Genomic DNA, 14,840 nt, shown 5'->3' on the forward strand with positions numbered 1-14,840 from the left:
TACAGTATACGGTATTGGGAGGTCTCCTCGTGTTTTTCCTGTGCTCTGAGCTCGTCAATCAGAACGAACAATGAGGGTGTCATGAATCTGATTGAATGTTTTCAAAACCACTTAGAACCAAGATGGCTTGTCACTTGAAAAAGGCGCCATCCTTAAAGCTGCATTCCGGTCGAAGAGATTACGGATCTCTAGCAAGCTCGACACCCAGCCTCCCAGGTAAGGCCGCAGTGTGCACTTTCACCTGCGGTGACATGACCACGTGGGTGCCACGCTTCGCTGCCTGGAACCATTTAAAAGGTTGCGAGTTCAAAATCCTGGTTGGGGATTGACTCGGCCCATCATTCTCATGGGGTCGATAAAGTAGGTACCGCTTTGTGGGGAAGTCAATAGTGGCTATCCTTTGGATACATTTGCTCAAGCAATAGGAATGTGGAGTTTCCACCACTGGCTCAGTGCTGTTAACAGGACATGAGCACTGTCTTAATGCTCATTTCAGCAGTAACTCACTTGGACCTTTGAAATAATACGTTTAATCATAGGCGGAGTTTGACTCCTCTACTGGGGGAAGCAGGGGTTCACTTTGTCCCTCAGATGAGGAATCGTGGGTGCAAGTAATTAAATAATTAATGTTTTGCATCTTCATTGTAAACTACTGAAAATACATTTATAAAGGTGTCCAGTTCGGGGGGGGGGCATTGCCCCCCTCTCCGACCAAACTCAGCCCATGCATTTAAATTGTATATTAAAGCATTGTATACATCACCCACTGCATGTTTTAATTGTTGCACTCCGACACTTTTGAGTATGCAAAGAAGTCGTGTGACATGTTTACAATCACATTGACACACACTGTTAACGTAGCTCTCTGAAATGTTTTAACATTTGTTTTGTCCTTTAAGAAATCCACAAAATCACAGACACAGTGGAAAATAACGAAAATGAGTTTTTGCAAAGAAATAAATGTAATCTCATTGAAGAACTCATGAAGATACCAGACGAGGTTTTAAATGAAGTAGAGTCATTGAATATAATAACAAAGCGCGAATACAGAGACCTGAAGAGTGTGACGAAGCCGAGCCAGCGCATCAATCAACTTATTGACAAAATCAGCGGAAAAGCAAACGATCAGATTAAGCAATTTGTCAATGTTGCTTTGAATAATTTACAAAGGAGATTTCCTCAGCATGCAATTCCTCGGTATAGACAAGGCGAAATCGTTCTTGGACACACCTACGGTATGTCACCATCGACGACGTAACAACAGTTTGAAAACCTGCCATATATTTAATTTTACAAATGTCCAAACAATGTGTTTATTAACTCGTTACTCATGACCCACTTCGAACGAAAGTGGTGCGTACAACGAAACGGACTCTTGTGGTGATATCAAGGGAGAACAAAAATCACTTGTCATGATTCCTGCAATATAGGGTTAGTTCCAATTGCCACTGAAATTCAAATCTACCAAATTTCCGGGAAGCTAAACTGGGACACGTGGCAAGCTGACGGCCGACCCCCCTCCATAAGCCCCGCCTACTTTTCAAGAGCCACGCCTACTATGCCTCTTGCCCCACCCACTGAGCATCGGTCCCCGGCCACTGGTCATAGGGCCCCACCCACTACCCAGGTAACTGTCAACATTTCGATTTAAAGCTTTCGTGACTGCAGGGATTCATCTTCTTGGTTCTTTCCGTAAAGTCACGTAGAAGTGAAGTAATAAAATAATAAAAATAAAACATAATAAAATAAAATAAAAAAATAAAAATAAAATGTTTATTTTTTATTTTATTATGTTTTATTTGTATTATTTTATTACTTCCCTTCTACGTAATTTATTGTATTATGTTTTATTTTTATTATTTTATTACTTCCCTTCTACGTGACTTTACCGAAAGAACCAAGAAGATGAACTGTCAACATATAAATGCGTCGTTAAACCCGTCACCACCTGACACAGCCAATTCGTAAGATTTGTCACGTTAACAAAAAAAAATGCCAATTCGTTATTATTTTTCGATTTAAAGCTTTCGTGACTGCAGGGATTCATCTTCTTGGTTATTTCGGTAAAGTCACATAGATTGCAAACAATAAAAATAATAAAATAAAACATAATAAAATTAAATAATTCTCACGACGTTTCGGCCACAACGCTGTCTCCCCGACAGACCTGGTCTTCACCTGATGACGGCTGCTTGCGTTGTGGCCGAAACGTCGTGAGAATTATTTTATTATGTTTTATTTTATTATTTTTATTGTTTCCATTCTACGTGACTTTACCGAAAGAACCAAAAAGATGAAAAGATATTTAGTCAATGCCAGTGAGTGGACTGCGGTCTGAAAGTCACCGTAAACGTGAGGTTAATGTAATCGAGTCTCTCACCTTTCTGAAGAGATGCCGCGACTCTAAGGTAATACCAATCGCATTTACACTAACCTCACGTTTACGGTGACTTTCAGACCGCAGTCCACTCACTGGCATTGACTATATATCTTTTGTATTATGTTTTTATTATCATTATTTTATTATTTCCCTTCTACGTGACTTTACCGAAAGAACCAAGAAGATGAATTCGTTACTAGTTCAGCACACCCGGTGTGTTGGAGAGTAAACCCACAACATTAACTATTCGAGTACGACTTTTCGCGAGTAATTACAACCAGCATCATCAGGCTTTGCGCCTTAACGACACTTTTATATTTACGCGATCTAACCCAAAACACCTCTATTATGGATAATATTGGTCGCGAAAGCTCTACTACGACGATAACTACGTGTTAAACTGCTCAGGCAACTCATATTCTATTGGGTCTTTCGGTAAAGTCACGTAGGTAGGTTCAAAGAAAATAACAAAAAACTACGACGTTTCGATCGCAACACAAGCGGTCGTCATCAGGAAAAGGGGGTTAGCTTCTAAGGGCAAACTGTTTTTATCGGTTTAAAATGGGCGTAGCCCAAGTGTCGGCAGCATGGGCGGGGCAGCTAATGTTAATGTAGGTGGTGGGTAGCGACCGCGTTGGTGGTGGGTTTTACACCAATTGAAGGGCTCATGCTCTTATGTTTTTTCGGTAAAGTCACGTAGGTAAAAATAAAAAATAAAATAAAAATAATAGAAATAAAATTCTAATAATAATAATTGTATTTCTATTTTAATTTCTATTATGTTTATTTTATTATTTATTTTTACCTACGTGAATTTACCAAAAAAACCTAAGAATATGAATCCTTGCAGTCACGAAAGCTTCAAATCTAGAATTGAAGGACTGCCAGGTAAAAATTTGCATGTTAATGTAAGATCGGTGAGCGGCCTCCACGGCGAGCGCGCTGAGGTGGCTATGTTAATGTGAGAGATTAGCATGTTAATGTGAAAGATTAGCATGTTAATGGAAGATCGCAGAGCCGCAACCTCTAGGTCGGCGCACGAAGGTGGCTGTGTAAGTGTGAGAAATAAAACCTGTTAGTGTAAAATTGGAGAGCCGAAAGATCGAAACATCGTAGTTTTTTTGTTATTTTCTTTGAACCTATCTACGTGAATTTTTAGATTTAAAGCTTTCGTGACTGCAGGGATTCATCTTCTTGGTTCTTTCGGTAAAGTCACGTAGAATGGAAAAAATAAAATAATAAAAATAAAACGTGACTTTACCGAAAGACCCAAAATAATATGAATTCCTGCAGTCACGAAAGCTTTAAGTCAAGACTTACCCAAGTAACTACCCGCTACTCAGGTAACACCGCCCACTACTCAGGTAGCCCCGCCTACTAACCAGATAGCCCCGCCTACTAACCAGATAGCCCCGCCTAATACTTTGGTAGCCCTGCCCACTACTTGGGTAGCCCCGCCCACTACTTGGGTAGCCCCGCCTACTAGCCAGATATCCCCGCCCACTACTTGGGTAGCCCCGCCTACTAACCAGATAGCCCCGCCCACTATCTGGCTAACCCCCCCCCCCCGACTCTGGTAACCACGCCCATTACTCGAGTAGCCCCGCCCACTGTTAAGAGAGTCCTGAGAATGTTTCAAGTAGCGCGAATGACTGGTTAAGAAAATGAAATGAGAATGTAGCGCTTTAAATTTTAAATAACTCAACCTAGCATGTTATATTTGCGAAGTGCTTGTGACGTGATGCTCATAATGTTCAAATGATGAATGCTGTATTTGCAGAGAATGCTCAAAGGCTAAAACATAATTTGGAATGCGCGTACAATAAGACCTACTATCGAAGAGAATGCCACAGTGAGATGATAATGGACACACAGACCGTCTATATGGATTTGACTTTGTGTGAAAAAACACATGATGGTTCATGCAACGGGACGAATTACTCGAACGTGAAAGAGTTTGTACGTGACAATACGAGTAGACTGACCATCATTCTCGGGGAAGCTGGCGCAGGCAAGACTACAAATTGCAAACAAATTGCCGCCACGTGGGCAGAGGGAAAGTTGGAAGAGTATAAATTGGTTATACACCTCAATCTCCGTGAAATTTCTAAAGGCGAGACTCTTGGTTGCACGATTAGGAAACAGCTCCTTCCAATAAAACAAGAGCTAACGGAAGATGAGATCATTCAAGCTATAGAATCGGTTGAAGAGGAGACACTGTTTATTTTGGATGGGTATGATGAGTACCCACACATGGAGAAGCAATCAGCAGAAGGCAACATTTCTAATCTCATCAGGCAAAAATACCTTCCTAAAAGCCGCATTATCCTCAACTCGAGGCCATGGAGAGTCCGTGACGTTGAATTGTTTGCAGAGAAGAAGATTCACGTGGATAGTTTGAGTCGTGACGATTCACAGCTGCTGATTGTAAAAGTGATGTCATCATCTTCTCTTGATATTGACACTGCCAAGAAACAGATCAACCACTATCTGTGTCAAGACCTCTTAGATGAGCTAATCAAAAGGCCTTTCAATGCAACATTGTTAGGTCTAATCCTTAAAGATGAAGATCATGATCATTCAGAGAGGAAACCACAGACCAATGCCTATGACTTAATGATAAGTCACAAGATTCAACAGTACATTCAAAAGTATAACCTCTCTCTTTCGAATAAGGAGCAACGAGAGCTTTGCAATGATATTGGGAAAATTGCATTCGAAGGTATGTTGGAAAAAAGGCAAAAATTCAACAGAGATGATTTTAAGGATGTGAATATTGATCATTCACTGAAACTCGATCTAATACGAGAAGAAGGGAATCCATTTAATAAACAGGAGCAAAAATACTCCATTATTAGCTCCGAGTATCTTGCAGGCAGGTACCTTGAACATGTTTTGTCTTCTGACCAAAATGTTGCTAAATCAACAGAAAGGAAAATCCAATCTCTTATTTCTCAGGAAAATGTGACAGAAAATAAAAAACTACTGCTCTTCGCCAGTGCCTCTGATAAAGCTTTGAAAGTAATTTTGGAGAAGCTCCTTCGCGTATTAAAACATGAGCACGAGGAGACAAAGAAGACCGACATTCTGCTCTTCTGCTGCCAAGTTATCTACGAGTCCCAGTCAAAGGGGAAAATGAAGGCACTGTGCCAGAAAATTTTCAATAAGCAAAAGCTACAGCTTACTTATGGGCACCTCAATAGCGAATTGATTCGGGCAATTTGGTATACGCTGACCCACATTCCAGAATGTGTGAGGTGCCTGCACGAAGTAACGTTAGACCTCACCGAAGATGCCCCTCTTGCTGACAACCAGAAAATTGTGAAAATATCTAAAGAAGTAACGGAGAAACTGTCCGACTGCAAACACATAACTATCCTCAGAGTCACTGAAGATGGGGAAACAAAATTCAACATTCTTCACGAGAAGTTTATTGAAAATGGTACGGTGATAGACTATGATTCAACAACGATTCGCAAGGGGCAGGAATGCTTTATGACAAATAACCTGCTTCTCAACATGAAGGAATACGAAACACTTTGCAATAACGTTGGAAAATTCACATTGAAACGTTATATAGAACATGGCACCACGGGCCCATTCTGGAAAGATGACTTGAAAAACGTCAAAATTGAGCATGCAATAGAACTGAATGTAATAGATGAAAGCCAGCAAGGTAGTGGAACTGAAATATACTTGACTACCAATCCAGAACGTCTCATGGGTGGGTATCTTAAACATGTCCTGACATCTGGAGGATTTTTTAGGAAAAGATGGGCAAGGAGAAAACTTAAGTCCCTTATCCCACAGGGAAATTCGAAGCAAAATGAAAAGCTACTACTTTTTGCCAGTTCCTCCTCAGTCACTGTTTCAAATGTCATCCTGAAGTACCTTCTCGTTACTTTAAAAGGGGAAAAACAGGTTCCGAAAAAGTCCGAAATTATTCTCTTCTGCTGCAAGATCATCCATGAGTCTCGGTCAAAAGACAAACTGAAGAATACATGCAAGGACATTTTTCGTCAACAAAATCTAATGCTTACCTGTGGCCACTTAACTGATCATGCGATCTTGAAAGATCTACACTATGTACTGAATCACGTTCCAGAATGCATGGAGTGCCTGCAGAAGGTAACAGTGGACCTCAATGTAGGAGTCGTTCTCGTGGATAATCAGGACATCACCGCGCTGTCACAAGCCGTGACTGGATGTCTGGCCGAATGCAAAAGCATAACTATTATTCCGTCACGTGAAGAGAGAGGAAGCGAAATGGGGAACATTTTTCACACGGAGTTTAAAAACAAAGGTAGAGTATACGAATGCAGTAATACACGTACAATAATTTATATTGACAACAATAGTAGTATACAGCCCTTGTCAATCCACTGCAGGATGAAAGCCTCTCCACTCTGTGCAGTCTTAAAGACTGCTTAACTATACGACACCATGCTGGGCAGTGGTGAAGCCATGTACCTGGGTCCATATGGCAGTGCACAAACCACAGTGCTACCAATCCACCCCAGTATACATTGACAGTAGAACACCAATATTCCGCACTCCAACGACTTGACGCCGCATCGGTTAGCAGCGACTTCCGTAATCCGTGGGGGCAGAGATCCTGAAATCTGCAATTTTACCACGTATATATTTTTTGGATACCATTCGGGAGTGGCTAATCCCTCCCATAAATATGCGCCGCGGATTTTCATTTTGTGAAGCGCTGTACACTTCTTCGCCTTGTGCAGCGGTGACTCTTTCAAAGCTTCACACGAGCCGGCCCTGGGGCTTTAATATCAAAAGAAAATCACTCTCTTCATAGAGCCATGCACAGAGACAGAGAACGAGATTTTCAGACTCATCTCTCTTAGCATTGCAAGGCTTTTTCTGTAAACGCAACACGGACTCTGTGTTTTGAGAGAGACGTAGCTGCTAAAAAACCAACAGAGCTGTTATAGGGACAAGCGAAGCTGCATAGAGACGAATCGTGGTACACTTGAAATCACATTTACATTTTATTTTGCTAAATGTCAGACTGTACTGACATGATCTGTTGAGTCGTAATATATGTTTCCATCCTTTTGACTCCCATATCAACTCCCAACAATGCAAAATTGTATTTCACATAGACCCATATGGCAAATTTATACATTTGAATCTCAGGAAACGATGCAAAATTAATATATTTTGGCTGATTAATAAATTCGCAAAAGTCACGTTTTGCACTAAACCCCGATGTCCGTGATTTCAGAGGGAATGAATGGAGTCGTATGGCCGATTCCTGCTCTGCACACTGCACCGGCAACCTGAGTTTAGTTCCGGGCCACGGTGAATATTAGTGACGATGTCCTGGTATGACATTTTCATGGCATATTTCAGGATTAACCTTTGCGGTACAGCACAGATGATAGGATCCGCAAGTAGATTCCCGCATATTATTGTGGGTTGTCTGAGTTCTGCTGTACTTTGCAGTTAAGGTGAAAACCTTACCCCCTCCCAACCTGGAAATGCAATGAATTTCACCTCCGATTAGCACGGTTGGCTACATACGGTGCGAAAGAAGTTCAACATGACGACTTGACACACTTCCCTTGAGATGGCACTTCATTGAAGACACGTTCACTTGACATCAGGCGGAGACCCCCACTGCAACAGCCCCGAGTCTCCCGCGCATCTCCCCCTTTTATACCGACCGAGGCCACGCCCCCCTTCCCGAACCTTCTCGCTGACTCTGGACGCTCGCTCCACCAGCAGACTCCACCGTCCTCTTCCGTCACCTGACCACGCTCCCTTCTCGATCATTCCCATAGCCACCAGTCCCTTCACACTCACAACTGACTCCCCTGTCATTACCTCCCGTGGCCACTAGTGCATTCGCACTGCAGGCTGACTCCCCTGTCATTACCTCCCGTGGCCACTAGTGCATTTGCACTGTAGGCTGACTCCCCTGTCATTACCTCCCGTGGCCACTAGTGCATTCGCACTGCAGGCTGACTCTCCTGTCATTACCTCCCGTGGCCACTAGTGCATTTGCACTGTAGGCTGACTCCCTTGTCATTACCTCCCGTGGCCACTAGTCGACTTACACCACGTGTAGACTCTACTGTCATTACACGTGCATTGTCATAAACACTGTACGATTAATTTTTGTCATCTATGTAGCCAACGCAGTGGTCACAGTGATGTAGGGATCGCATGCACCTGCAACGTACACATCAAAAATATATTCTTACACACAATTCTATGCATGCACGGTGAGCTTAAGAATTAATATTAATCGATGAATGAATGTATAGATGCATCGTTACACTCTCTTTACTTTAGCGAGTTGATTTAATTTTAACCAAGTGAGAACTCAAAGAGACAGGGATAGTCTCATTTGCAAGAGTGAACCGGGTCACCAAAAATGGTAAAAGAAAATGAACTGTATATAATGTGCATATACGTACAATACTGCAGTGTGTATACAGGACACAAAATAATAATTGGCCTCATTCTGGAGAAATTATTGAGTGGTGGCGCAGTGGTTAGCATACTGGGAAACGGAGTCGGCAACCTGAGTCCTGGCCATGGCTGACATGATTGACGAGTTAGATCTGAACCAGGCCTCAGCCCACACTCCCTACCTCCTCCAACCCGTCACTGACCAGCGAGGTGAAGTATGGTCAAACAACCCCTCATGGCTGAGACAGTGGGGAAGGCCCTCATCCAGCAGTGAATTATATAATATTAAAAAAGAACATCATTATATTATATAATATTGCATATACATTACATTGATATAAAAGTACTTGGGCGATTGTAGACTATAAAGACAAAATAATGTTGATGTCATATGTTACCACATTCTCTGATCCACATTGTCATTCCACCACTGTGGAATTGACCACATATGCAGTCGGTTTAATGTTACGCTTTTGGCCCAATTAAACATGACATTGGCCATAAACAAATTAAATTGCATTCATGTTAAAACGTCTCAAAACTCATCAGAATATGCTATGTTATGCTTTGAAGGTGATACAGGTCCTTTTTTGGAACCAGAGGCAGACGAAACAAGATCAGGTAAGACTGTGGACTGAGTTTAACACGTAGGCATTCACAACCAATATTAACCATAATAGTGAATGTTGGGTTAGATCGCGGTAAATGTGTATCGTTAAACTCAACACCACCCGACACGGCCGGTCAGTAAAGTCTGTCACGTAAACATAACATGCCAATTATTGACTAGTACAGCACACCGATGTGTTGGAGAGAATTGTAAATATTGTGGGTTTTACTCTCCAACACACCGATGTTGCTGTACTAGTAACGAGTTGGCACGTTTTGTTAACATGACAAACCTTACTAATTGGCTGTGTCGGGTGGTGGCGGGTTTAACCACACATTTATATTTACGCAATCTTAACTGTGGACTGACCTGCATGCATCTAAAAATCAGCACTTCTCTAAAGTCTGCTTTTTTTTGCTAATGCTTTTACATGTGACTGTCACACAGTTTAGAGCACTATATACGCAACGAAAACATATTCATTAATTAAATACATATGTAGTCAATGTTACGCGAGTGGATGTCAGCCCATTTAGTCACAGAGCCGCGTCTAAAGTCTGTGAATCCCTAAAGTCCGCGGTGCCACTGTGGTCTGCCAAAAAAACAAACTCCTACAGTTCCAAGGGGACAAAACTTCTCAAATTTGCAATTTGGTACGAATGGCGGGGACTTGCGAACTGGCGATAAATGCCTCACTTTTGTAATATATGCGAAGGCACGTGGGGCTTGAGAGCAATTCACGAGTTCATCGGCGTGTGTTGAGTTTGGAAAGCCATTCGATGGTGAGCAGCTACATCATGAGACCTCCATCTCCAGTATCAAAATATAAGAATACATTTTACCCTTTCTGGCAATAAAGCTGCTCACCCCGAGCTCTCCATGTCCTGATGGTGGCATTGTCTTTGTGCTGTTCGCCTTTTGGCGTCCTCTGGTCTAACACTGAGACTAGGCTCTACGAAAGCTGTTTCTGGTGTGGACCAATCAGTTTCAAAGACAATGCATCATATACTACCAGAGCATGCTTTTTTTTGCATGTTCACCACAAGTACGTGTGGTTAATGCAGACATGATTCCTTGCAAAAAAAGGTTTCTGTTTGGTGTGTTAACATCTTAACGCCTGTTTTATTGCCAGAAAGGTTTAAACCTATTCTTATACCATCCCATGGCGTCTGGGGTCACCAGACGGTTTCCCGTGTACCTCCCAGCATGCTTTGGGCAATAATCAACAGTGTGAGGGATGGATTGCGCTTCCCCGCAGTCCCTATGAGGTGGCTCAACAAATTCTCCACTTGCAGAGGAGATTCTCAATCGACTCGTAGACTCACGTAGCAACTCGTAGACCCATAGAAACCCACGCAATACATAAAGTGACGTGAGTGGTCGATTGCACTTCACAGACAACTCCTTAATTCCCCGGGACACGAACACTGTTCAAAACCTGGACGGTGCCACTATAATGATCAGATACTCACTTGTTGAGAGCACGTTTCGTAAATTTTCACGGTTATATTGGTACTGCATGTGCAGTGCTGTCGTTATAAGTTGAAACTGGTAAACACACAGGAGGTATGTAAAAAAATAATGTTATTCTACTTTTTATATTTATTTGTTCAGAGACCTCTCACCTGTAGCACTAATGTCATTTGGCAATTTCTAGTTTCGTTTGCCTTTAGCGTATCTTGAATATTCATAATCAACGATTTTTGGGTTTTGATCGCGTTATTTATAAATGTGTCGTAACCCTCCACCACCCGACACGGCCAATCAGTAAAAATGTGTCACGTTGACAAAAGACAAATAGTTCACTGCTTTAGCCCACCGGTATGTTGAAGCAGTGAACTATTTGTCTTTTGTCAACGTGACACGTTTTTACTGATTGGCCGTGTCGGGTGGTGGAGGGTTACGACACATTTATAAATAACGCGATCTAAACCCAAAAATCGTTGATTATGAATAACATTGGTCACGAAAGCCTACGTGTTAAACTGTATCTTGAATACATTGTGAATTCGTTTTCATCTTCGTTTATTTCATTAGGCTCCTGGAGACAATGGATTCATTTATGGAAACTTATCACGTATTTGGTATTTCCCTATCAGAGAGGTAAGTTTTCCTAGTTTTAGCTTCACGCACATTGCACATCTATGGCCAAATAATTTAAATGACGCATGGTCTATCCACAATTGAACCTTGGGATCGATTCAAATCCACCCCAGCAGAGGGCATTGGCTGTGACCCGGATTCATAAAATTAGTGGGTCGAGCAGCTAGCTCGAGGGTAGAGGGTTAGGGGCCGTCCATAAATGACGTCACGCACCTGGAGGGGGGGGGGGGTCAGACGATGTGTGACGAGGGGGGGAGTGAGAAATGTGACGTCACATCAAAATGCGCAACTTGAAATAAATATTGACAACACGTTCTTGTTAATTAAATAGACTTTTTAATAAATGTTTCTCCTACATCAGAGTGCAGCGCCACATTAAATACGCACTACAATGGCAATGGTTTAAAGCGATTTGAAGCATGTTTTTTTTTGGTGGGGGGGGGGGGGGGCAGAGCTTTGTGACGTCATATTTGAGGGGGGGTCTGACTTTTAGTGAAGCCGTGTGACGAGGGGGGGGGGGGTCAAAAATCGTCCAAAATCGCATGACGTCATTTATGGATGGCCCCTTATCCTCAAGGGAGAGGATAGGTGGGGAGAAGGTCTGGCGTGCTAGCCTCAGAGTGTGGCACCACACATACACTTTGGCAACCATGGCTTTGCTCCCCATCCATGCAACATATAACGTTGAGTTACAGTACAGCATAGTCGTGCACTGCACGATTACCTGTCCTGAACGGATTTTGGTGTTCGGGTCACACCCAGGATCGCAAAAGGACTAACAATGAAATGACTAAATACTTTCTATGTATGTATGTTGAACTTAATTACCACATGTACGTAGCCAGCCGTGCAGAGTCATTCACAACAATGATTTGATAACAAAAAATTGAATTTGCATATGCCAAGTCACGGGAAATGTTGTATTCTTTGCATTGCCAATGCCATTCATGTGCATATTTCAGAGCAAAGGCATGAAGATGAAGAAGGTGAATCGTTGCCACTGCTCCAAAAATAGTTTAAAGGGGCAACTTTTGCAGTCAGTACGCGATGCAAACCAAAAACAGTCCTTCACAAATTGAAAATGTCCACTCAGCTCTGAAGATACACAGAGGGCACATGGGGGAGTAGGGGGGGGGGTTGGCGTCGGACGCAACAGGAAGAGCAACAACTGTTAAGCATTTCCCGTTGGTGAACCTTTTCCAATGTACGGTACGTTGAAGTTATTTCGCAACGATTAGCACGGTAGCCGACCGTGCTCATCGCAGATGCAGGGGGAAGGACAACAAACTAAACACAAAAAGCAGTTCTAAAAGAAATTAGTTTGTTAATCTGGATTATTTAAAAGTGCACAGCTCCAGTGGCTCCCTAATATCGGAAGGGAGAGCGTTCCAGACGGCCGCGAAGGCGCCTCTGAAGGTGCGGGTTTGTGGTGACTGGTCATTGTTCGATGGACAGCGAAAAGCTGCTCCAAGGATGAGAATGGGGCCCCATTTATCACACTGTGCTGAGTGATCACTCCTGGTGATACATGGATCCCGTTCCTGTATTTACTGCATCCACGAGAATCATTTCACATTTCTTTTCTGCTTGTCCACGTGTTGTTGTTCACTCTGCCCCTGGCTCATCGTCTGGTTTTTATTTTGTTGCGTTTCTAATGCAACGTCGGCCTAGCTGCTTTGACCCATTGTGCGGGGGGTCACGTGGGGTTAGATGTGGGGGGGGGGGGGGACACGGGACCACACCCAAGGCGATGCAAGGGTCACGCGGAAATAATTCAAGACGGTGGTAGCTAATCTTCTTGGTTCTTTCGGTAAAGTCACGTAGAAGGGAAATAATAAAATAAAAATATAACATAAAATAATTATCACGACGTTTCGGCCACAACGCAAGCAGCCGTCCTCAGGTGAAGAACAGGTCTGTCGGAAAGACAGCGTCTGAATGAAACACCACCAGGCTTGGAGCGTATATTTTAGCTGGGTTGGAGGGGGAAGAGCGCCTTGACAAAATCATTTGCATATCAAGAGGAATTTAGCATATTTATGGGAAATGCAGATATGGTGGTAGCTGTGGAGCGAAGGGCGAGTTAAGGTGACAGGAGGGAAACCCAAAGGAGAGGTTTGGCGGGACACCAAAGAGATCGGGGAGGGGCTTAGAGGAACTTGTGGAAGGTTCCAGAAAGTGGTGAGGGAGGTGATCATGTAAGGGGTGTGCAGGGCCGGATTAAGGCACGGGGGCTTTAGGGGCTGGAGCCCAGGGGCTGGAGCCCAGGGGCTTCCACCAGCTGGATGGCCTCCAGAGATGAAGTGAAAAGTGATTTCATTTGTGAATGCTGAATTGTATTCGTTGTAATTTTTTTCTTTCACTTTGTTTTCCTTTTGAAATTATTACTGGGGGGCCTCACAGTACCTGTCGCCTAGGGGCCTACACAATTTAAATCCGGCCCTGGGGCTGTGTGTCGGGAGCTCGGGGTTTCCAGGGAGGCTTCCTACGAGAGAGTGTGTGTGTGTATGCCTTACTGGAATAATGACAGCACAGTTCCCTTACGAAGAAGATGCGTGTGGACTCCCTTTCACCGATAATTATTGTTGTTGATCGTTTCTATTTTTACTCAAGCCTCAGAGAGAGCGTCATAGTTTGAAGATCCATCGTATTGAGATGAATGTATTTCCGTAGAATCTAATTGACAGTATGCATATGTCATAGGAAGAGACCCATTTTCTAAAACTAGCTTTTTGACATTGGTTGGATTCTAAATTGTTCTTTATTAGGTTCACTGTAATCTCTGTTGACAAAATATACACGTGTGATTGGAGACTAATGGGTCGAACTCTTCAAGACAAAAATCTCCTTTTTAAATACAAAAAACAGATCGCGTGTCAACTAGGGCTCAGGTGTGTCTCGCGTAACTTACGAGCGTTCTTTCTACGATAATTCGCTACAACGAGCAATTCGAATTTAGACCCATTTCGTTGGAAAAACGAGCAAAAGATTCGTTGATCAAGCGGAGAACGATGGATAAAACACGAGACACGTGGTGGTAGGGGGCGCGCGCGCACCGCGGCCCCCAGTTGCTTGTTTACCAGCTGTTTGTTTACCAGCTGTTTGTTTACCTGCTGTGTGTTTACCAGCTGCGCGGTGTTGCGTGCACCGCGTGTTTCGAGTGGGTGGCGAGAGATGGCCTCCTGGTGGCACTGTGATGGGTGGGTGTGTAGCGGCGGTGTAGCGGCAGTGCCGGATTAAGCGAGTGCGGGGCCTGTAGCATATGATGTTATCAAGGGGCCCTAAATACTGAAAAAAACATTAAAACGC

At 43.2% G+C, this 14,840-nt stretch overlaps 1 protein-coding gene across 2 annotated transcripts in view; it reads left to right on the top strand.

The window, feature by feature from the left end:
• Positions 1-13,228, top strand: part of LOC144728331 (NLR family CARD domain-containing protein 4-like) — a 34,722-nt gene extending 21,494 nt beyond the window's left edge. Inside the window, exons 2-7 of one of the 2 annotated variants that reach the window (XM_078607691.1) lie at positions 116-216; positions 900-1,627; positions 4,161-6,683; positions 9,392-9,439; positions 11,466-11,531; positions 12,494-13,228. In XM_078607691.1, the coding sequence (XP_078463817.1) occupies positions 4,238-6,683; positions 9,392-9,439; positions 11,466-11,531; positions 12,494-12,546 (2,613 nt within the window). In that variant the 5' untranslated portion in view covers positions 116-216; positions 900-1,627; positions 4,161-4,237 and the 3' untranslated portion in view covers positions 12,547-13,228. The remainder of the gene's footprint in view (positions 1-115; positions 217-899; positions 1,628-4,160; positions 6,684-9,391; positions 9,440-11,465; positions 11,532-12,493) is intronic. The other variant, XM_078607690.1, reaches the window with a different exon arrangement.
• The last annotated feature ends 1,612 nt before the right edge of the window (positions 13,229-14,840 follow it).

The sequence above is a fragment of the Lampetra planeri genome, chromosome 28, assembly GCF_965212315.1.
Source record: "Lampetra planeri chromosome 28, kcLamPlan1.2.h2, whole genome shotgun sequence".
Classification (NCBI taxonomy): Eukaryota; Metazoa; Chordata; class Hyperoartia; order Petromyzontiformes; family Petromyzontidae; genus Lampetra; species Lampetra planeri.